Genomic DNA, 25,552 nt, shown 5'->3' on the forward strand with positions numbered 1-25,552 from the left:
GGACAATCCCACTGTCTGACAAAATAAACATGGAAAGGTTAGTGCAACATAAATATTTATTTTGTTCTGTTTTTTTATATTTAGGATGTGTGAACAACAATCTATTGGCAAGGATAATTCCAGAAAACAGTGCCAAGACAGTGAGGATATAGCAGTCTTGTCCTCATGCAATGTGCTCAGGTTCTATGAACAGATGATACTAGTTTTAGACTCTGTTTACCTAAATCTAACTGTTTGTCCAACTCATTTAGAAAAGAAATAGCAGTATTTCCCCATCTGTATTCCTCACTGTGCACAGGGAGAGCGCATTGAAACAGGATTTAGGCCTTCATCTCAGTGTCAAACCTGTAGCTACCATTACATTTGCTAAATACCTGTTTATTTGTTTACACTAACTTTAAATTATTAAAGTGGTAAGTTAAGCTACTGGGTAGGGTAATTACTTCTTCTAAATTTATTCTAAATGTCTGAGAATAGAATTGATCTTTTATTTAAAAAACGTCACTAAACGCAAAACACATACATACATTAAACCATAAATGATAGACTGTGTCCTCTGCATGTTTTTAGGAAATTAAGGGTGCTAGAGAAGTACAGTGTCCTGCAGTTAAAACACTTAAAAAAAAAAAAAAAAAAAAAAAGATTCCAGTTTGTAAAGCCAGTATTTTTTTCCACCAGGATTCTGTATTTTATTGTTGACAGCTTGTAGAGGACTTTGAAAGTAAATAAACCAGCAGCACTTTACTGGTTTGTAATTTCCTGTAAATGGAGTGTGATGTGATAAGTTGAACGCTCCAGTGCACAGACAAGTAGTAGGAGACATCTTGTGTCTAACAGTTAAACTTTCAAGATGAAATATATGTACAAGTGTATAGATTCTGGCATTTGTAATGAGGGAGGATTTTTATTTGAGGGGAAAACGTACTAGGTACACATTATCATTCAAAGTACAGTATTTTATATACATCTTAAAACATGTCGGGGGGAACCTTTTTTAAATACAAGAGACACAGACTACAATAATGTAGGGATATTATTCCTAACGATATCATTTCAGGGTTGGTTTACAGTGATGCTCATTTGCATTATAATAACACCATTGTCTACCCACCTGTTTTATAATATAGCATTACATGATAATGGCAGCCACAGGGCGGTAGTAAGGAGAGGTGTCGGCGTTCCCGCTCATGTCCTGTCTCGATAAGCATCGTTCACCACCGACGGCCACTTTAAGAAGTCTACACTGACGAAATTTCCTCGGCCCTGCTCCCCGCACATTTCTGCGAAACCTTTTTTTTTCCTACCCGCAATCCACGGAGATCCACCCTACTCTGTATGTGATTGGCTAGATTGGTTGCTTTCGATTGGTTAAATTTGGGCATGAGGGGTGAGATGATTGGGTTATGCTAGGAGTATAACAGTCAGAGCCAATCAGAAGCAGAGTAGGGGCGGGTGTCCTCAGAATGCGGGTGGGAAAATAATAACGCTTCTGCGAAATCAACAAGAGACGAAAGCAGACTGGTATCTGCGAGCTGCGGGCCAACAGTGCTGGTCAGGGCTGCTCTCTCTAGGGAGGAGGGACGCAACTGGTATTTTTTTCCCCTCTCTCTTCACACAGTCTGTCTAACCGCCCAGCACTCAGCAGAAGACGACATATAGTCGGTGAGCGGTAACTAGCGGATATAGTCGGGATGGATGGACCAAGTCAGCAGGTTTCGCCGTGAGCTTGGCGTTAATGTGAACGTCCTGAGCAGCAGGTGTAACTGAAGGATAAAAGCTGACTAAAGGCAATCTCAGTGTTCATGAAACTTTGCTACGATTTACGTGCTGGGTAAGAAGACTTGTTTTTTCCCTCTCTCTTTTTGTTTTTTTTAATAACGCTCTTCAAACGTGTTAAATAAAAACCAAGGGTATTGTTGTTATGACATTCGTCCGTCCCGCTTCTCCTTCTTCGTTGTCACCCCAAATGCGGATTATTCGATATTAACGCTGCGTCTCAACCGTCTCATCACTATAGAGATATTTTAATAAAATGTCCGACCTTTCGAGGGTTTATTGAAACAGTTAACACGAGGCCTAACTTGAAACTACAGCGTTAAATTCAGCCTCTACCTCAATTGTTACAAGTATAGCGGACACATTTGAATTCAGCTTAATAAGCTAGCTTACATTATAGTTAGCTGTAAGGCCTTGTATGTTCACTGCTGCCCGCTGTCAATACACTAACATTAGTTTATTTTTTGTCCTCATTAACGTCCGTCGCTGCTTTCGTAAAAGACCATTTATATGCTGTGTTTAACATTAACCCTTCACGTTAGCTGCAAGAACACCCTATTAATGATAAAAGAGTGAAGTTAACTAATGAGCTACTTTGTTGTTTTGTTTTTGCCAGTAGTAAAGTGTTTCGTTCATTTTCGAAGGCAACAGTTTGAAAATGAACTTGAAGGCGTGCAACTTGCCGTAAATAGATAGTAAATAACATAATTCCTTTTGATTTGTTGTGAAAGTGCAGAATGATATGTAAAGTGGCGGTGTGTTCACATGCCTGTAGGAAGCTCTGGTATACCAACATTTTTACTGCCAGTTCATATCGGAGGGGAACTGAGTGGGAACAGACTTTAGTTTCCTGCAACCAGTTGATCTCTCACCCTTTAGTCTCACGAAGGGTGCAAATTTGATTCCAGTTGTCCTGTCATGTGACATGCGAAGAGTCATCATCGTGCAGCCAATTTGAGAGAGAGAGATAGAGGGCGGATTGACCTGTTGTTCAGCAATTATTGATTGTTTGTATGTTTTATGTAACTGCGTGGTGCAATAATAGCAGTGTAGAGGGAAGGATGCTGCATGGTTGGCAGTGAGTGCAAGGACAATGAAGTGTTTGATAACACAGGTGAATCATTTTTCATGCTGTCTCCTCAACTTTTCATCAATCAGGTGAATCTTGAATCCATCATCTCAATCCAGCTTTGAATGCACCACAAGGGTATGCTTTCATTCACCTTGTTATTACTATCTATAATTACAAGTTCAAGAAATGTGACATACTGACATTTTCTAAAGAGCCTGTGGAGACGGGTTTCCTTTGCTCAGTGTTTTGAACACTTTTTCCCCCTTCTTATTCATGTAATGCAGAAAAAACACAAAGAAAAAAAACAAGGGTAAAGAAAAATTATGAATTAATGTTGTTGTCATTTGGATATCAATGGTGTCTATCTCCACTTTAACACCTAACACATCATGCACATGGCTTACCATGACCAAAAAACCTCCCTACAACAAATGCTATTGAAAAGCAGCACAGTCAAAAACTAACTTCAACAAAAAAACACACACCATAACTCACTTTCACTTTTGCTCAACCAACTACATGCTGCCCAGAGGGCTGCATTAGTGGGCTAGATACAAGCTAACGCTCACGTCCTACTATTTCTCTCTTATTCTTTTTCTCCAAATTTGTTGACAAAGACTTACGTGTATGTTTCTCTACACTGGAGAACCTTGTTTAGCCCCCAACTACAAGCAGAGTATACTGTGTCTAATTAAGTCTAATCAGAGTTCATTATATCCCCTCCCTTCCTCCTGCTCCATCCCCAGGGTTAACATCAAATAAAAAGTAGAAGCTCGATGAAAACCTCTACAGCAGCCATGTGTATCCAGCTTGATATTATGTATGACTTCTATGTGTCAGTTGGAGGGGTGATAGTCGTTGCCTGTTAGGCTGATTAGAAGATGTGAATCTTACTGTCTACTTACAATGGCACCTAGTTGCACACTTAACTATTCAGTAGAACAGAAGGTTGATGTGTTTTTGTTTTTTTTCCTGACCATCTGTCGCTTGTATTTTAAATACAGTAAAGTGAACCGAACAACAAAAGTTAGAACATTCTAGTCATCGGTAGCAGGTGAGATATTTAAAGCTTATGTTAATCCCTCTCACTGTCTCTCTGTGTTATATGAAACTCATTGAAGTTGAGAATAGGTCCACAGGCGAGTGTCTTGCTACACCGAGCAGGACGGCCCGCACAGTTTTTTTTTCATTCACCACGGCAGAAACACTACACCGTGGCATCTCCGTCTGACACACACTTATGGTCAAACTTTGTTATTCTGGATGCCTAATGTTCCAGATGATACACTTGCACAGAAAGTGGCCTACTTGTGCAAGTGCTCTAGCCTGCATTGCACTGCCCCCCCTCTGCCTGTTACCCTTTCATGCATGGCTGATAAGCAACAGTGATATAGGTTGTAATTGCATAAAGAGCAACTCCCATCTCATGTGGCCACCATACCGTAGATGTATATATAGCCTGCGGTGTTAGTGCGGCTGTGCACCTGAATACGCATTAAGACACCATGTAAGAAGAGTGGCTTTACTATTCAGTGTACAATAATAGCTACACAGATGTATACTTTGATGAAAGTAGCCATGCGATGATACTGTGTAGATGTAACATAAAAAATACATTATCATGGTTTTTAATACAGGTGCATATCTGAACACATGCTATGTAATCATGACTTGTGATCAGTGTAGCTTGGTGATTATGTGTGTAGATTAAATTTGCAGAATGTATAAGATCTATATGGGAAAACTATTAATCATTTAATCGATAAGTTGATCGAAAATTATTCAGCTTCTAAAATGTGATTCTTTTCTGGTCTCCCTGGTCTGTTATGATACTAAACTGAACATCTGTGAGTTTTGAAAAACTGATTACTCAAAACATGACTTTTATATTCTAAGGACCAAAATATTAACCAACTTATTGAAATTTCTAGATGAATCTTTAATGAAAACAGTGGTAGAGCTGCACCATTAGTCACTTGACAAAAATATTCATTGCTGGCTATTTTGATGACTGAATCATGGGTTTAGTAAAGGGGGCTTTTCAGTAAAATGCCAAAACTTTTGTGGTCTCAGCTTCTCGTATGAGATTAATTCATGCTATTCCTTGTCAAACATTATGGTAAACTGAAGATTTTGTGTCATAGACAATACAAGACATTTTAAGATATAATAGGCAATAATAAGAATAATTTAAACAGGCATTTATTCATTTATTTATTTATTTTTCACTCTTTGCTGACATGTTATAGACAAAACAGACAATAATTAGAAGATTTATCTGTAATGGAAATGAACATTAGTTGCAGCCCTATTTAAATATATTAAACAAAATGATTTGACATATTTTCTACTTTAAATGTTTTGACCACTAGTGGACACCATCTACTACCATCACAAGCTGAAACCATCTACTGTACTGTTTGGCGTTTTTATTTAAAAGGTTTCTTAAAAGATAACTCAGTTTTTCAAAAGTAGTTCACAGTTCAATCACAGTTGCAACATTTGATGAAACCTTTTACACAACACTTTTGTTTATTAAAAAAGAGACACAGTTATGTAGGGTAAAGGGCCTCTAGCAGCCTGACATCTGTGAATGACCGGGATTGGCTGATGCAGTGAGTGTGACCCGCGTGGCCAAGACTAACCTCGAGTGAATCACTACGGGTCATTAGCAGACAGGCTTTAGCATCCACACTCACACTCAGACAAGCACAATATTAGGCTTCAACAGCAGATACACACTGGGCTTGTAGAGCTACTCACCCTTGACTAATGTACGCAGTAATAAACACACACTAACACATCCTCTGTGTGTTGTTACACTGTCAGTTTAGTTTCTTTGAATATCTTTATCTCCTTGTTTATGTCTCATGCCCCGGCCTGTCCCCCCCCCCCTCGCCCTAGAAGTGATGTGTGGTTAAGTGAAGGTGGACGCTGTCTTTGTGTTTGGATATAGTTGAGCAAATGAGTCATGAGGACTGTTTGTGTCTATTTCCTGCAGTCCCATTCACATCAGACCTTGAGCTGAAGCCCCTCCCTCTCCCATCCTCTCTTTTCATCTTCTCATCCTCACGTTTAAGATGGTTTTGCACTTGAAAACTGCCTCTGGAGCGGAGAAAGAAATCCCTTTTTCAAAACGGGAATGAGTGAGAGGTAGCCTGAAGAAGACTGCAGGCAGGGAGTAGAGAACAATTAATATACTCAGATGGAGCTTCATTTACACTAATGAGAGCTGTCTTTTATAAACATTAGCACTCACTTATAGACTGACTGGTTGGTGATTTGTTTATAGCATTTTTCAGTGGAGCTATGAATGAAACTGCATGTCTGTGGCGTTATTGAATTGGTAGACTGTGTATCGAATGCTGTCAGTAGTCTTTTATTGTTATGACTGCATGAATTGGTGAAACTACATGATGTGAACTGACCAGTGACTCACTGAGCTGTAGCCTCAAGCAGGCTGTGGGTGGATTCAGGTGGTTGTTGTGAGAGCAGATTTCATTGTGACAGTCGTCTCGAGAAGAGGAGGGGGGAGCCTTTTATTAACCCGCCAGTCAAAATGTTTCCACTCAGCCCTCGGGGAGGAAAGATCAACCCACCAGTCTCCTCTTTAAATTCCACTTACATGTGCCCCCGAGGGTTGGTTGTGTACATGTGGAAATAAAATTTTTGTTTCTCAGATTTGACGTTGACAAACACATTTGGCTGCTTTTATGCTTTTCTTATCTGTGGATATATTTCAATTCCCTTTATTGCAGCCAAGTTTCTGTCATCAGCTTCCCACTGAAGGAGAGATGGGAGGCAATAGAATTAAGTAAACACGTTTTCAAATGATTGTGACATTGTTCCCTCTGAAGCACTAGTTTGTAGATCAGCTATTATGCAGCTGTTATATCTCTGTATCATCTGAGTTTGTACTTACACAGATTCTGTGATGTTCTGTCCAGTTAATAAGAGCACACCGTTACTGCCAGCGCGGTTAATTCATTATTTATTTCATTATCGATGTCCTTCAACAAGGCAAACCAGAATTTGAGATATTATTCGGTGCGCGTTTCCTTCTAAAATATATTATCTGCACATGCTTTTAAAAAAACTGTATTTTAATATTTATACTGCATGCAGATAAGTCATACTAGTGGACTTCACTGCTCAGAAGACATTTAATGAGTGATACAGTGATATACAGTAAATGCTGCTGAAAAATGACAAACTGTCCTCATCTCCCTGCGTTTAATATCATCAAAGACCTGGGTTGAAAGTAGAAATGACAGATCAGAAAAGATAAATCTTTCTGATGAATGATTAAAGTCTTTTTTGCTTCAGTAGCAGATCTGTAGTAGAACATCAGAGTAGTTTTACTCAAAGTCTGTTTTTTTATAATAAAAAAAGATAAATGATAAGAGTGGTATGTCTGTACGGTAAAGGATCTCTGAGTAGGCTGGTCTCTTGTGTCCTCAGTCCAGCCTCATCCAGGATCCAGAACAACAGGCTCTGGTAGGTCCAGGATGTTTTTTGAGGAACAGAGCGAGTAAGCAAGTTACACCAACCCTACATCAAACCAGCCAGGTTAGCCAATCATTCACAAAACAACCATCCGACAGCTCATCGGTTAAATCTCTGCAGCCACGACAGCCAAGTCGAGCAGATTAAGTCATCTCCGACAATTACACGAAGAACTACACTTAATCCCTTTTCCCAAATGACAAACTCGCAGCGGTCAAAAAAACAGCACGGTCATGTTTAGTTCACATTCTCTGGCTCTGTACGCAGCAGCTGGAAATGATGATGGATCGCCGTGACAACTTTTTGACACAGCGCATTCGGTCAAATCAGGAGCAACCAACCTCCCACCCCTCCCCTTGAGTGTGAAGTAGTACTATGAGGGGGAATCTCACTGTTGTTTCAGTCAGTCAGCTGATCTCATTCAAAGAAAGGGTTTAATGGTGGGTGCAGACAGAGTTTACATACTTGTGAGTAGTAACAGTTTGAGCACCTGTTTTAAATGTTTGCACAGCAGAGTCATACTGGCTCACTTTTTAATGAACCCTGTCTGTGTTTTTGTTTCTGCCGGCACGATTAATTTTTACCACAGTGTCAGATCACTGTTGCCGAAAACACTCCAGCAGCGTTGACTCCTGTGACTCCGGATATGATGACCTGAACAGCCCCTGTGTTCTATCTGTCGTCATTACATCTCAGCCACTCCCCCCCCCCACCAAAACACAACCATTAAGCTGCTCCTGCCATGGAAATTAAATCAATAAATGAGGTCAGCGGATCCGTCGCTGTCAACCGTTTGCCTGAGGAGTGAGAGGATGTGGTTGTCATGGGTTACTGGTTCCATCTCCTGTGTAGGCTGAAAAAGGAAAAAGTAGAGCAAATGACACACGCTGACAAGGTTAAGAGATTCAATAGCATTATTGGATAGAGGTCAGCGTGCGTTATGTCACAGCATTTCACCTTTGGGAATATACACCAAGGGCTTTTCTAGAATCACCTAACACTTACTTTGATCAAATAATTGTGGCGTACGGCCGCAGCAAAGTCATTGTCTGTATTGATCTTTCACTTACTGAAATTTAACATAGCCCTCCTGTATTGTGCCCATAGGGTTGCCGTCCGCCATGTTAAGGTAAAGCCCAGGTGTGCGGTGTTGACCATGCTAAAGCGCCTGGACAAGATCCGCTTCCGAGGCCCCAGGACGAGAGAGGATTTCCCGGATCTGGCCGAGTCGCCACCCGCCTCCGACACCGAATGTAGCGACGACGTGCAGCTGAAGCCCAGAGCAGTTCCTCGAGACACAGAGGAACTCCTGCGAGACCCTGTGAGTGGCCTGCTGTTTGTTTGTGTGTGTGTGTGTGTGTGTATTTGTGTGTGATCTCCTTATTTCTTTTACTTTTTCAGTCTCTTTCTCTTTCATTTTTATATTCCCTTCCTTTCTTTTTCTTTTTAATTTTGTTACTGTTCCTCTTATTCATCACTGCCTCTGTATTCATCATCCTTACACCATGATTTCCCCTGGCACACCGTCCTCCACATGGCATCATACCACACTGTTGACTTCTGGCCTGGTGCCACCGGTTATAACGCTGTGACGTGATATATGATCATGAGTCTGCACAGGGGTTTTTATTTTGACAGGATGCTCTATGCTCTTTCTGTGACTTCCTGTCTGACTCAATCTGCTCTTACGACGTGCTATTTTAGCATGTTTTCTGCCGTGACCGGTGGGATTCAGCCATTACAGAGTAAACACTTCTCTCACTTTTGTCATATGTATACACTTTTAGCCTTGACTAACTGACTTTGATAAACGCACATAGCTGCATTATAGTGCTCATGAATTATTCTGCCCGAAAAGTATGATCCCATCCAGAATAACTGTTATAGGAAAAAGCCGCTTCACCTTTCAGCTGTTGTTTTAGCATCCTTAGCTTAGCTTAATGAACATGTCGAGCGAAAATGTGATTCTTTTGTTGTTTATCTAATCCCCAATTTTCTCTGCTTTTGCTTTGTACTACTGAGCTGCAGAAAAAGGGAGGAATGCTTGAGGGATGGGTTGTCACGATAAAAAACAAATGGAAGAGATAAAGATTTTCAAACAGGAGACACAGAGACAAGAGCAGAAAAGGCGAGAGCAGCGGCGAGATGAAGAGATATTGGGCGGCAGAAAAAGGATTGAAAAATAGAAGTGGAGAGAAGATGAAAGCGGGAGGGAAAGTGATAAAGGAGGACAGGAATCGAGCCCCGGATGATTGGTCTCTGAGATGTGTAGAGGGGAGGAGATGGACGGGATGAAGAGGAAGCGGTTAGAGAGGAATGAAAACAAATCCCAGGGTACAAAAACAAGAATCCAGATAATGTTTTCGATACGTCCTCCCACGCTTTGATTACAGAGATGCTGTCATGAAATCTGCAGCTCTCTCTCATCCTTGTGGGTGACTAAAGACACCGGGATTGTCGTCATCATCATGCAAATGCATTGATAGGATGATACCGGCTTAGAAAAGAGTGGATTAGTCACTTCATTGTATCACTTCCTGAATGAAGGCCCAGGGGAACTCTGTCCTTCTTGAAGTGTTCCTGTGGTTTTTCTTGCCCCCCATTGAAATCTGTACAAGGCCTGGTGGTGAATGAGTGATGCTGGGGATCTTTCATTCACAACATAAAAGACCTGTTAACATACTCGGCGTGTGTGCACAGGTGTCTGTATTTGCATCTGTGCACAAGTGTGTCTGTGAGCCGGTGTGTGTGTCTGTGTGTGTGTGTGTGTGTGTGCACTGGCTGCATGAATACCAGCCCACTGGGAAGGCATCGCCCACATCATGGCACTGATGAGTCAGAAGCCCCAAAATAGACCCAAGCTAGCTCTTATCCCTGCTGTGACATAAACACACACACGCACGCATGCACGAGGCATGCACTGTGTGTCTCTTCCACAAAGCCTGCAGTTGCATTCAACATCCAAAAGCTGCCACAGCTGGTGAAAATCTCATCTTAAAGCATCCTTTATAGATCCCGGCCGGCGTGCTGGAGCCTACCCAGACTGCGCCAGTGTGTGCCTCTCCATCCTCCAGAACCTGATCACATGACTTGGGTCTAAACTTCACCTTCATTACCTCATCTGTTAAAAAAAGGACAGTGTGTGTCCTTGGGCTTCAGAATACATGTCCTTTTTGACAAACTAGAAAGAACGATCGTTGGGCAGATGGTGTTCAGTCATGGTGCAGACAAATGCTGTGACCTCACTGGCCTCTCCTCACCTCTTTGTCATACTTTGTGTCATAGTATTGTCATCTAAAGTCATCTAAAGTAATTTTGTGAATGCATACAGGTAATGTTTATACTCATTCAGTATCCAAAAATAAAGTGATGGTCCTTGCAAAATGTAACATTTATGGAAAAAAACAGACCTTTCTAGGATGATATGAAGAATAAATTGAGCTCCTCTCTCAAATTTAAACTTTAATGATTCCCTGATATGCCTAATTATGATTTTACAATCCAAAACAATACCTTAACTTGATTGTCATTATTGCATTATTAACTGGTGAAACTCTGATGGGAACGTGGTAAATGTCATACCAGCTCAACATATGCATGTTACCATGGAACTACAAGCACAACTATGTCTAAGCCTCACGGACCACTAGCATGTCTAAAGACTCTTCTCAGACACTTTTCAGCAGACTGGCGTGTATTTGTTCATTTTTCCAATGAACGTAAAGCTTTTTGCTCTCTGCTGTTGTGTTGCTGTTTTTCTCATCTGTGTGTGTACTGTTTTGCAGTAGTGCCTTAATTTGAAAAAACTCCTTGCAGAAAAGCCTCTGAAGTCATGAGTGATTTTTCCCTCTATCCAATTGGATGAATTGAGAGGCAGGCCTTATGTGGTGTTGACAACAACAAGTGGAGATAAGCAGACTGGTCTGGAACAAACTAGTGCACTGTAGTGATACTATATGACTTTAACATCTGTAGTTACCATGATCTGAACAGAAAACAGCAGGCCTGGAGTGAGTTTACTTCACAGCAAAATAACGGTTCTGCTAAGGACAGGTCATATGGTGGTTGCTTAGCAACATTTATTTATTTATTTATTTTTTAATTGTAGGCTTCAACAATAGGGAGTGTGGTGTGTGTGGTATTTTGCACACTGCAAAGTGCAAGGGCTCTGTCTGATCGGAGCTGCACTTGTTGAATTATAAGTCTCTTAAATCTACAGTGTCATGTATTTCAAATCATCATTAGAAGCCACTTAACCATCAGTGCTGAACGGCCCTTCAACTTGCTGTTCCATGCAGAAATCTGCACTCTGACTGTGGGTCACGAGTACTTGAGCCTGTAATCATATCCTCAGGATTTAAAATCTCTTATCTCTTTGAATGTCATAGTAAGAGATTTATTTTATAATAATAGAAAAATCGAAAAAACAGTCTGATACTATAATCAGTTTGGATTACAGTGCTACACTCTAATCTACCTGCTCAAATGTAAACTGTAGTCAAGCAACAACTCATTTTTGGTGGGGTTTTTTTTTTTTCTTTTTTTTTTTTTCTGAGTATTGACATCAGAATACATCCTGTTTGGCTTTAAATGTGCTCGCTGACTTTATGAGGAACTGTAGATTAAACTTCAACAGTTGATGCTCAGCAGAGGAGCAAGAACCAACAATACCTCTGTGCAAATGACTGTGGTAGTTCTCTTGTGGTCTGTGGTGCTTGATGCGTCTCTAGTCTGATCATACCTCTTAATGCAGCAGCTTTTTTTGTTTTTGTTTTTTCATATTTTGTTGAGCAGTTTCATTTAATGATTATTTTTAAGTAAGCAAATATGGTCAAATTGCACTCCTGTTAAGTCTGGTTTGCTCTGTGCACCATTTTGAAAGTTAGGAAATGATGCGGTTTACAGGAAGTCAGGTTGGGTGGGGGGGGGGGGGGGTAGGTTTCTCTAGTAGGAAATTAAAATGAAAGTAGAAGACGCAGACGAGATTAAATGTGGTTAGTCATATAGTGTATAATCACATTTTGACAGTTTTTTTTTTTTACTCGTAGCAGAGGATTTGTTATTACGTCTGTTAGCTTGTTCTATATTTCATCTCAATTAAACTGTTAATGATTTGACAGCATATTACTGTAGCATGGTGTGCCATGATGTCTTCATATTTTAACAGATTCTGCAGCTTTTTTTTATAATTACCTTTTTATTGATATCAAAATACATAATTTCTCTAGACATACAATGCAGTACAGGAACTCCTACAGGAGATGCAAACCATAACCAGACATAATCTCATTTATAGTCATCCATACAGCAAGTCCAGGTTTGTTTCCTCTTTTTTCCAATTCTCTCTCCTTATTTCCATTTCCTTCTTACACAGTCCTTTTCTTCAAGACATCAAAAAACTTTTATAATCATGTGACTAAATGAACATTATAAAGTCTGTAGCTAGAACCAAGGGGTTTATAGGGTACAATATTATTACTCAATAAAGTCTGATCTGAGTGGTGATACAGTCTTCACAATTTTTCCAGAAATTCTTAAATGTACCCGTTTCTAATCTGACTGAAAAAGTCAACCTTTCCATCATATAAATATTGTGCTTTACTTCAACCCAATCCTCCATCTGAGGTGCCTCTGTCTTCAGCCACTTCCTGGTAATGGCTTTTTTTACTAGCAACCGATATGATCCTAAACATATATTTGTCTCCTGAATTTGTAATTATTTAGTTGCCTTTTCCCAAGTATATAATATGTCAAATTTAAATGGAAATTTTACCCTCTAGATTTTCTCCATACAGTTCTTCAAATCCTGCCAGTAAGGTTTAATAGAGGGGCCAGCCTACTGGACTAGCAATATGCCATATGTGGAGAAGGTTTCTGAGCAGAATACAGCTTCATGTATTTCACCTCTTACTGTGACACTCACATTTAGCCTCATTAGCGAGTCGAAAAAAGAAAAAAAGGTCTTTGTGTGTAAGAAGCATGATAGATCCTATTCTGTAAGATGAATCAGATATTTCTAGACCATGCAACACATTGTCTTTTTCAGCAGAGCAGGACAAATGAGCGTGAGCAGAAGGTAACAAGAGGGGTAACACAGGAGGTGGCAAAACACCGCCAGGATCTTCGCTGACCCTGCACCGAAAAGTCAGGCCGAGATCATCCAACTCACTGAAGAGAAGCAGAAAAGATTACAGCCAGGATGAAAGCTTTTAAAAAGAAGAGATGGAGCAGGAAATTGCCAACCCAAAGAAGAGATGCACAGAGCTGGGTTCACAGTGGGCAGCGTGGAGAGAGCTGTGGGTGAACTAGACGAGGCGTTCAGCAGAGAGCCGTAAAAGCTGCGTGTGTCATACCAGCAATTAGAAGTGGTTGTAAGTGTGGACTGTGACATAGCAAACCCCAGACTGACCCAGAAACAGACACAGGAAACGTGTAAATCATGGAGATATGAGAGAGACTGTCTAAATGTTTCACTATCATAGGAAGTAGGAGCTGAAGACAGACAATAATATTTAGATTTTTTTTAAATGTAGACGGCAAGACTGAGTACATAAAACCTTTTTTCTGTATAAATCCTCCATTAAAAATATGTAGAAATGTAATATTGAGTTTGTTTTGTGGTGGGCAGTTGATTGCAGGTCACCCAGTAGAAATCACCAGGTGTTTACTTTGTTGTGGACTGCGGCTTATTTACAGTTATGATTCATTTTTGCATAGCGATGCAAAAACAGCCTATAGCAACATCTGTTTATCTCTATGCTGCAGCAGACAGTGATATAATTTAAGTACCTTCTGCACAGTGACCTTTAAATAAACTTAAACAGAGGAGATTTGTGTGTGTGTGTTTTAAGGCAGTTGCATTGTTAATATCACTGCACTGTTTCTTTAAAGATCCTATTAGATGATTTTTACTCGTTTGCATACATTCATGCATTCAGCGATGAAATGTTCATAGCATGCAAGTCATGGAAGTAATGATGTTTGAGAGTGGGGAACTGGGCTTCCTACGGTGGTGAAAGAGGGAGTGCGGGAACATAATAATTAATGAGCCGATAATCATCCAGGGTGACGTCAAGGCTTGACCTACTTTTAATTACCAGGAGGTTCTGACTGAGGATTGACGACAGCGTCAACAGCATAAAGGTGCGCTTACGTTATGCACTGTGTAAAGTCCTTGGACCGAATCATTAGAGCCGTGACATTTAGGGGGGGGGGGGGGGGGGAGAAAGCAGCGCTGACAAAATGGAAAGCAAACAGCGTTGTAACCGAGCGCTCGTAATGCAGCGAAACTTCTTTTCACTCCTTTTCACTCCTTTCATCGCCCTCCTCGTCTGCTTCTTTCATTTTTCTTTCCCTCTCGTTATCCTCCCCCGTCTCCATTTAACTTTCACACCCTGTCTGCCTTTCTCTCACTCCGTTTCTTTCTTTTCAATCACCGTCCTTTTTGTCCTCTCCGTGACACACTTCCAGTAGAGGCTCTCATTTGTTTTCTTTCAAGTTCTTCTTTATTCACGGACAGTCTCTCCATCTCTGTCTCTCCTCCCTGCATGTCTCTGTCTATGCAGCCCGCCTGTCCTGTTAGGCTTTGGCTCTCTCCCAAAGCACATTTTTTTTCAGGTCACTGTCAGTTTTTGTGCTATATCTCTCTCTCCATCTCGCTCCCTCTATCTCTTCATCTCTCTCTCTCTCTCTCTCTCTCTCTCTCTCTTCCTCTTTCTCTCTGTATATTGCAGAGAGAACATCAGCTAAAGACATTGCAGTGTGTCTGTGCTGGCACACAAACCCTGCTGGTTGCTGTCAGGCAGTGGCTGCTGCAGTGTGTGTGTGTGTGTGTGTGTGTGTGTGTGTATAGCAGGAGTCTCTTAAAGGACCCCGGTCGAGCAGCGATGCTCAACCTGCAGTGCTCATCATTCGCTCACACAGCCGCCTCTCCTCTACTCTCACATCCTCCTCTCCTTCCATCACACACTCACCCCTTTTATCCTCACACGTCCCTCATTCCTCACCTCGCGCACAGCCGTCATCTCTCAATCTCTCACCTCGTCTACCCCCACACACACACACACACACGTTGTGCAGCTAGTTTTTTGTGTGTGTGTGTGTGTGTTAGGGTTAAATCCCTTAGTCAGAGGAGTGTGAGTCATCAGTGTTGCTGTAGTCAAAAGAAAGGGGATTCTCCTCCTTTTTTTTTTCTTTCGCCTTCCTCATCCCATCTCGCTTCTGCTGGACTTTCACCGGAAGGGGAAACATTAGCGTGAGTCATGGTGCCATTCTAATCTGTGTGTGTGTGCTTATGTGTGTGTGTGTGTTAGATCATATGGGATACCCCTGCTTGCGCCAGTGTGTGTACCAATGAACTAAAGCTAAATCTCTTTTGTTTTCTTTCTTTCTGAATGCAAATGTGTATGTGGGTGTGTGCCATTTGTGTGTATGTTCTGTTTACATGAATGTGTGTGTGTGTGCGTGTGCAGGCAGGTTCGGGGTCTCCTATCATGGCTGCGGCCATCCAGGACTTCCAGAGATCGGAGTCAGACCGACTCAACGAAGTCAAAGGTCACCTGGAAATTGCCTTATTGGAGAAACATTTCCTACGTGAGTACGCATAAACACACACACACATACACACACCAGGCCTGGACACTTTCACACACTTTCTTCTCTTCTTTTAGAGCTGTTCTTTATTGAAAGAATTTGTCTTGAGTCATCACAGGGAAATGAGTCACTTTGTTGTTGGGTATACAGAGTTCATTTTTTCCCCAATTGGCATAAGTCTGTGTTGTCCAGTGCTCAAACTGTTGTATTTGACTGTTTGGTTCCCCCACACATCTACCTTTTTCATTTTAGTTAGAGATTTTTCCAAGCAAAGTCCCAGAGAAAAGCCCTGAATTTGTGGCATTCATATTTTAGTTTTACAGTCTATGTGGGTAGAGAGATTGCTTGGAGCAGTGACAGCAAGAAGGCAATAAATAGTGAGGAAAAGGTGAGTTTCAGTGTCTAGCGGTGGAGACATTTTTATGTTGTGGAGACATTATTTTTTTTCTGCCGCCTGTGCCACTCCTGCCCTGCAGCGTCTTTCCCACACTTTCTTCCTGTGCGACTGTTAAAAAACGGATGCAGAATTTAAAGTGCCTAAGGAAGCTTCATCTCTCTGATCCTGATTTGATCCGACTTGTCAAACTCAGTCGCAGCTGAAATGGAAATTTCTCCCTGACACCCCACAGTGGCACTTATTGACCTCTCATTTCATAACATGAATAAGCATTAAAGGAATGTGCTAGAAACATTTGGTGACATCTAGCTTGATATTGAATGCACTTATTGTAAGGTGCTTCAGACAGAAGTATGTGCTGAGTGAATCGACCGTATTATTAGCTGAGTATGTTTTGTTGCTTTCTGGCTCCACAGTTTCTCTGGAGGCAGTGTTCGTGCATTACTGTTGTTTGCTGTGTGCAGCTTGACTCAGCTTATTCAATTTAGAAGCTTATACTACCACTAAATAAACTCTCTGAGCAGTAATTGGTTTCATAGCAGGCCATTTCTTATTACTGCCATTATTTGTCACTTTATTCACTAAAACATTGGAATTTTACTTTGTAGCAGTATTTTTTTTAAACTTCAAATATAAGGATAGCTCAGTTTAATGTGAAGGACATGTGAAGGACAACAAATCAACACACACAGTTATAGAAAGTATGACCCAACTTTGTATGCTATAACCATTAAATTATACTGGAAGCCTGACAGCTGCTGAGCTACTTATTAGTCAATATACCATGCTACACCAGAGAAACTCATTATAGAGCAGTGAATCATAAATTACACTATAAACCTTTTTTTATCATCTATTATTCATTGTTTTCTTATTTACTCCATTCATATCTTTGCTATCTATCCATCCCAGTGTGTCTGCAGGGATATGGTCATGGTTAATGGTCAACATCAAATAGCACCAAGCCCAAGAATTGTATCATTTTGTAAACCTCCAGTATTGTTCCCACGCCAAGTTATGATGACATTTACCACAATTATAACTCCCACTCAAGGTTCAGCTTTCTCCGGCAAAATAAAATAAAAATGTTGCATTGACAGTGTAGTTCACGGTTCAGGGTGAAGCTGAAAAGTCAAAAAAAAAATGTTACTCAACTAACTACCCTGTGTTGCTCCCCCACTTGACAACACTAATTTACAAGCTTATCTAACCCGGTATAACACCAGCGGTACTGGTTGTCCTGTACCGTGAAGCACATTGACAGTCCCGTGGTGTGTAATGGACTGTGAAGCCCTCCCCCCCCACCCCCCCTTCCCCTTTCCCCTTTCCAACTATGTATGTCTATTAGAGAGGGTGAAAGAGAACACCTCAGGCCATGTCCTCTCTCATGAAGCCTGTGCCTGAGCTAAAATAACTGGATTTACTATTGTCACAGTGTCAGGATGCTAGCTAGATGAGCTCCCTCTTTGTTTCCTGTTTACCCTTCCCGTCCGTTTTTTCCTTCCTTTCCCTTTAAAAAAAAAAAAAAAATCTCTAGCGCTCTCTGCCTTTTTCTCTTCATCCCGCTGAGCTGCTCTTTCAGATCTTGCCCGCCACTCCCTGCTCTCCATCTCTGGAGCGCTCCTTTTTACTCATTTATCACCCCCCCCTGCCCCCCTCCCTCTTTTCTCCTCTTTTATCATGCTTTTGATTTCCCTGTTCCCTTCATCCTTCCTCACTGCCAGACACAATGAAAATGGCACCATCTTCTTAGATTCCCCTACAATCTGACAAACGCACGCACCCGCCAAAATAAAACAGCTGTGACGGAGTCATGCACTGAAAGAGTTAGGAGCAGAAATGTCATTGCTGCTCTACCTAAGATGGCAGCCACTTGGCATTTTGTAAGGGGAGTCTGAAGGGAAGGAGCCCTCATACATGTCTCCTTCTTTTAATGTTTTTCTTGGTAGGAAAAGGGTAGTAGTGCCTGTGGGTAATGTTGTTTTTTCTAACGTTACCTCGAGTGCTTTGTGTGTTTTTTTTTTTGTTTTTTTTATATTCCTTCTGCTTTCTCATAGCTCTCCTCTCTGTCTCCTGCTTCTCTCACTGTCTGGTTATCCATTTCTCTCACGCCTCTCAATCCATCGTCCTATCCCTGACCGCTGCAATAGTACTTCGGGGAACACTGAAGCGTGACGATCCATTACCACCTAATGGAGTTCTGAGCTATCTTCCCCGCACTCTAGTTACTGTGTTTTTCTATTTCTACTATTTTCCTTTGCATTCTCCTCCTCCTCCTCCTCAGCTTTCCTGTCATTCTGTGCAGTCATAACAATAAACAATAGACTAGCAAGCGTGTGTGATTCCTCCCCCCAGTATAGCTCGTTTGTGTGTTGGTCATGTTCTCAGTTACAGTATGTGTTGAGAACAGATGAATACAGACTTAAATGCTTATATATGTCATTAGTTAAAGCTAATCAGATTAGCCAGGCAGAACAAAAGATTAGTTGTCGCACAAAGTTATGGGTTCATGGGTTGTGTAAGAGCTTTGTTGGAGCATATGTAATATAGGAAAAGAACATGTGAGAAGAATAGACATAGTGTAAGGGCAAGTAGGTGAAAAGAGTCTCTGTGAAGCTGTTAACACACACAGAACACTATTCATCCAAGGAGAAAAGAGAAAAGAGTCTGCATCCTTGAAGCTTTTCTGTAGTTAATAAAAAGTTAAACGCTTTCATTAAAGCAGAACATAAATTCCACATCGGTGTATGTTGTCTGTCAGTCACATTCAGTACTCTCACTCTCTCCTGTCTGTCAGGCTCATTATCATCTGTGACAGCAGTGTCTTAATTTGTGGCTGCCTGACAGGATTTGGTCCCCGGTCTGTTTCCTCAGTAACGACATCAGAAAGCCACTTCGGACTCATTTTCAATCGTAATGAATTTATTTTCTCCGCAGCAGGAAAAAAAGACATGAAACAAGCCTTCAGACAATCCTTTAGGTGAAACTGAGTTCATGAAGCGCTTCTGGGATTGACTAACTCCATAAGACACTCTCTAAACAGACCTGAATACACTTGCTAGCCTAGCAACATAGAATATAAGACGATTCCACTTTTTCCAGACTTAAATATCAACTTATATTCAGGCCACTACAGTAGTTATAGGGTTAGCCATCTTACTTTAGCTACTTGCTAATGATCATTAAACACAAAGTACATATAAACGACGATAAACCAAAGTATCAGACAATTTGAAATTGTGATTCGACGGTGTTAGATGAAAAGACAGGGGATCAGCAAAGAGAGACATGCATATTATATCAATTTGACAGACATTTTTTGCTATTTTTAAAGGTCTATATTGAAAATAATCGTTTTTTCCGGATTTCTAACTCACTCATGGTTCATTCAGAAGACGTTAATGATTTAAAGGTCACAGATTTTAACTCTGTAAGAGTCAACACATCTTGCTTGTTAATTTTAATCAGCCAAACATCTTAAATATGAATGAGTTCTACTTCAGCCACTGCTAGCTTCTAAACTCTCCTCCTCTCCTCCGGGCTAATTTAAGCTTGCAGGTCAGCTAACAGCAGAGGGGGGTTACCATGATGTTCTGATGATTAAAGGACATATATAACCATATAACTGCAATGTTCACGCTTTGATACCCAGCCAGTTGACCCATGCATGTCTGTCTCGCTACACTGACTCTGAAATAAAGGTGGAGAAAAAGTTCACAGCAGAGTTGGCGATAAGAAAGTCACTGGAGACAAGAAAATGTTCTGGTCTTTTGCACTTTTTATATTTTAAAATAAAGCAATTTTTGGGAATAGAAACAAAAGTAACTGAGACTCATTATTCCTAATCTCAGAGTGTATTTTGGCTCAGTGCTCATTTCTCTAATGGAGCATCAGCATTTCACCCAAGACATGATTTGGGCTTCTTGGATCTGTTTCACACTCAGACTGAATTAGGTGTGGGCGTTTTTCTCTCTCTCTCTCTTTCTCTCTCTGTGGTGACGTATCTCTCAGCTTCCTAAAATAAAGCCAGAACCCACGCTGTATGCTAAAACAAACACACACTGCTTAAGTATATTGTGTCCTGCCTTCACAGGAGGCATGAGTTTCCATTCCAGATGCTGTGTGTGTGTGTGTGTGTGTGTGTGTGTGTGTGTGTGTGTGTAAATACAATGGTTCATGTATTTTCCCTTGGCATTTGTTATGATTGACCAGAGCTATTCTGAGGGCACTTAATTGGTTAATTTGTAACCATGTTCCCGGACATGAGATCACATCAGAAGGACACACATGCACACACGCAGCTGGGGTCATGATGGCCTTCTGCTATTTATTCTCCTTACTTTCTCTCCTCTCTTTATGTTTGTGTATAGCCCACACACACACACACTCTCACACTCACCCCACAATAGACTAATCAGATTAGTTTAAAGGGCCAGCAGTGAGGGTCTTTTTTCAGTTTAAAGTTAAATGTAAATCAATAAATAAGCTTGCTTCATGATAACAAGGGATTAACATTGTTGCATCAAGTTAATTTAATATCTTGATCTGTCAGGTATGTCATTCAGTGGATGAACCAAAAAAATATACATTCAATATAGCTTCAAGGATCAATATTATATCAATAGATCAATATTTTGATATAAAGTTACATATATATTACGTCAGTGTCAGCACATACATGTATATATTTTGAGTTAATAGACTTATGTTTTTCATAGCACCTTTTTTAATGGTGTGTCGTAAAGTCCAAAAAAAGAGAAATTTTAAAATCATGAATTCTCAGATACTCACTCGATCACCAGGTTCTTTTATTATCTGCAGACTGGCTGCTTCATCTATTCTGCAGAGCTTTATACCATAGGAGATTTATAGTAGCAACCACAGAAGACACAAAGACAAAGGAAATGTAAATCATGCAAATAAACCTGCACTCAGTGTGTGTGTGTGTGTGTGTACGGGTGGGTGTGCAGTAACCATCGTGGAGGTGTGTTACTGTGCTTCTCAGTCTGCACACACTGTGAGCCACCCAGAGTTTTACGATAAGCACTGCAAGAGCACAGTTTCCATGAGTGATAACCCTGTGATAGTTATATGATTATGATAGTACCAGGCGTAAAAAGCAGAGGAATACATCACATAATATGAGTCCCTCAGGCTACAGAACTGAGCTCAACTGACCTCCTACTGGGGGTAAAATGGCAGAAGGTGGTGCTGTGGAAATCACCTCATGTACAGTAATTATACGAGCTGCCTCAAAGCGCTGAGCTTTTATCGCCTCCTTTCTCTGCCTTCCCTCAGCTCCCTCCTGCTTTTATCCATATTTTCTTTCACTCCTTCCTGTAAGGGTCTCTTTTCTTCCCTTTTTCCTTTATGTTCTCTTTGCTTCTACTCCTTTGCCTCTTTTTTTTTTTGTATGTGTGTTGATATCTCCACCTTTTTCTTTCATTTGTGCTCGGAAAGGAATATTGTCAAGCTTAAAAGAAACTAAACAAAAATAAACACATGCAGTACACAGCAGCACAGGATTTGTTCTTCTTTTATAATCCAGCCTCCTTCCAGCATGAAGTGTGTATGTGTTTGTTGGGCTTCCATATTCTCACATTGCCTTGTTGTAATCCAGGCCCTGCTTCAGATTGCTTTATTGGTTTTCCCACTCTTAGTTCTATAACATTTGAGAGAAGTAGTTATGTGTGTGTGTGTGTGTGTGTGTGTGTGTGTGTGTGAGAGAGATTGAAGCTATCCTGTTTAAGGTCGCGTATTGAAGGTCACTGCAGGGGAACAGGCTCGACTCTGTGCTCTACAGTGACTGGCTGATCAATACAGTGACCTAGCTACTGTCCTACTTCACACTGGGCATACGAACACACACACACACACACACATACACAAGTGTTGACAATGCAGCAACAGCAGCACAACTGATAGCTAATGGATTCAGAGATGAATTGTAATGCAGTTTGTTTTTCACAATACCATCTGGTGCTCCATAAAGCCACTGGCACTGAGAAACCACCCAGAATAACAAGTTCACTCAGTACACATTAGCAAATGTCTCATTCCTCACTGATAGACATGTTCATTTCCAATTTTTTTTTTTTTTTTGTTTGTTTTGGAAGAAAGAAAAGAATGCTTCTCTTTGTCAGGTGTGATTGCTGCTGCATGATTCTGCTCAAACATGTTTCTGCTGCTGTCAAACTGAGTTGAAACAGCTCTGGAAATATCTTGAATATGATGCAGCACTATCACCAGCCTTTTCAGTCATCTACAGTCAGACTTATACCAAACAGCATAGGTACATTGTAGCATGATGCAGTAATCGCTGTGTGTTAACAGTGTCAAACACAGTCACAGCTCTTTTGTTGAAACCCAAAAAGCAAACTTGTTTAAGGCTTCTCGAGTTATTCACTTGGAAGTACAGTATAAAAGAGAAAGGATAAGTAATTGATGGGCACATTGTGTGACTGTGCACTCTGGAGAGCAGGTACCCAGTGGAGTAAATCAAGGATTTGAAAGGTCTTAAGGTTTGTGTTTTTCTGATTATGCAAGTGATTGACTATTCAATAGAACTATGATGATTCACTCTTCTGCTAAATAGGCAGCTTTAGTACATGCAGCATGAAAATGAAGGAGTGTTACTCCTGCTGAGGAAGGTTCACTCACCTCAAGACTTTGCTGTCACAGGTGAGCTCTTTTCAACAGGGAATGTTAAATCATTGAAGCAGAAAGAGTCTCGACAGCTTCTCTGAGCCAGAGCTTTTTGTAAATGGAAGGTTGGAGTGTCATTTTCACATTTGTACAAGATAATTAATTCTACATTAGTTTCACTCACTGTACTTTAGTCTGTATGTCAGTTCTTACGTCTAAATGTTGTTGTATCTCCTGCCATCGTGTTTAGATCCAGTAGTGTTTAGTCATCATTCAGTAGCTGGCACTGAGCCTGTGAGAATGCAACAGGTGGCCATGTGGGCAGAGAGACTTAGATCTTAGAGAGAATTCACAGACTCTCTTTTAACAAGGCAACTCTGTCTGTGTGCAGTTTCTAGCAAATGTACACAGTGTTGAACTCTGGAGATGTCTTTTATTTTCCCACATATTTCCCACCTTGTTTCTCAGTGTATAAAGGAGACTCCAGAGCCTCGACCAGATCCCCGTCCCTATGATGTAATGAAATCTATAATATGATTACTGTTCTCTCAACAAGCAGATGCTATCCTCCCTGCTGACACAACATTGAATTATGAAACAGTGTTTATCTAGATTATTTATTGCATGCTTTCTCTCATCATATAAATATTATAGCACCAGTCTGTAATATGACTGTCCTGAGAAAGAAGAGCGCTCCGGTTTGGCTCTGTGTGCTGTGAACACGAGGAGAGCAAAAGATAGCGTGGCACTAGAGAAAACGAGTGCCGCTGTGAAGTTTGAGATTAGTGGGGATGTCAGCACAATTACTTAATTACGTTATTCAAGGGTTGAGAAAGTGAAACAAGTGAGTGGAATCAGCCAGAGATGAGATGTTCAGGGTCAGGGTCAGGGTCAGAGGGGAAGGAGGCAACAGAGAGGAGAAGACAAAAGAGAACCTGAGTTACAGTAATTCGATAACTATTATAAAAGTAAAACTTTATTGTAAAGAAAAAAGGGACAGTCTTTAAGTAAATCATTAATATTTAGGTCGTAAATTTGATTATTTAGAAACACCTGTTGAGGAAACTGAAATGCTATGAACTTCACACTTTACAGTTTTAATTATCAACTAACTATCATTTTCTTTATCACATTTTCTTCTTATTTCTTTTAGTCAGTCAGTGTCTTAAATGCTGTATTGACATCTTCAGATGGGCTGCCGGCCACATAGCTCAACCTTGCTTTCTACTTAAGTCAACCAGAGTTGTGGCAAATACAGTGATGAATGGGAACAATGAGAGGCCAATGCGAATCAGCCGGTCCTCCCTTTTTTTCTCTCTCTCGCTCTCTTTCTCTCTCCCTCTCTCTCTCCCCCCGTCTCTCTTGTGCTGAACCCCAGTGCCCCCACCTTCTTTTAATGAAAGGAGCCATTGTCTCTGGCCTGGATTGAAAAACTCACACAGTACTTTTCCTTTGAGGTCTTAAACAACTTTGCCTGCTTAGATGAAAAAGGGATTTGCTGCGCTTGCATATACAGTATTCATGCGCACTTGCACATCATCACACACATGCACCTGCGCACATATATGTCCATGGACAAAACCAGAACACACTACTTAACATGTGATCCCTCTAATGTACACAAGTGCTCATATCAACCCGTTCCAACACATCAGCGTGTATATTATGTGTGTCTGACGGCTCCACTGTGCTCAAAAATCTCAGATTCCAGGCCCTCTTAGTCTGCTGGCCACCCAGCAAAGCCCCACCTCTCTTCACCTCCACTGCCCTCCTTCTCTTTTTACCCAGAGCCTAACACACTCAGACCAGCTGCGATCACTGACCATCACTCTCATCAGAATAGTCTCTTGTGCTGCTAGTGACAGATCAGCCCCTGAGGAACCTGTCCTTGGTCTTTGCTTTGTCTCTGATTGGAACATGTAAACATGGAGCCTTTACCTAAACTTTGAGGAGTTTTGGGGTCATCAGGTAGCCGAGGGTGCTACAGTAAACAAGCTAGGCTGGACTTGGAGAACAAGCAGCCGTGGCTCAGTTTCAAGAGAGACCCAAGGCGGCCACCCTGCCGACCCGATCATGCACGAGCGTCCCAGGAACTGGCCGACTGCAGAGAAGGATGGGTGTGTGCAAGGTGGAGGACTTCAGCTTTGACGGCTTTGAGCTGTTTTACAATGGAGCTGTTGATAAGATCAAAAGCCACAAAAGTAACCTCAACCTCAGTAAGTCTGTCAACTAAGGGATTTTTGGGCAATTTCAAAACAATTTTAAACATGAGTAAGATAACTTCAACTTTGGTAAATAAACTAGCCTTGCTGTTGAGCAACTATGCCACCATATCAAGCTATTTATAGTAAAGCCAAACAAACCTGATGTTAGGTAATGTAAAGCTGTTTTCCATTTACCACCCCCATCAGAAAATATAGTTAAAACCAAGGTATTACCTTACCTTTTATTTTAATATTCGTCAACTTAAATGTCAGCAAGTTGAATAACCCCAACATGTTGACTCATATTTAAGATGTCAGTCTCTATTGCGAACCTCTATCATACTCAGATAAAATTTGGCT

General features: G+C 41.0%; 1 protein-coding gene across 1 annotated transcript in view; it reads left to right on the plus strand.

Annotated features, from left to right (window-relative positions):
- Window positions 1-1,543: 1,543 nt before the first annotated feature.
- gramd4a (GRAM domain containing 4a) overlaps window positions 1,544-25,552 on the plus strand; it is a 41,840-nt gene continuing 17,831 nt past the window's right edge. Inside the window, exons 1-3 of the mRNA XM_053314028.1 lie at window positions 1,544-1,831; window positions 8,462-8,675; window positions 15,826-15,946. Coding sequence (XP_053170003.1) covers window positions 1,803-1,831; window positions 8,462-8,675; window positions 15,826-15,946 — 364 coding nt within the window. The 5' untranslated portion in view covers window positions 1,544-1,802. The remainder of the gene's footprint in view (window positions 1,832-8,461; window positions 8,676-15,825; window positions 15,947-25,552) is intronic.

This window comes from Scomber japonicus, chromosome 23 (assembly GCF_027409825.1).
Source record: "Scomber japonicus isolate fScoJap1 chromosome 23, fScoJap1.pri, whole genome shotgun sequence".
Taxonomy (NCBI): domain Eukaryota; kingdom Metazoa; phylum Chordata; class Actinopteri; order Scombriformes; family Scombridae; genus Scomber; species Scomber japonicus.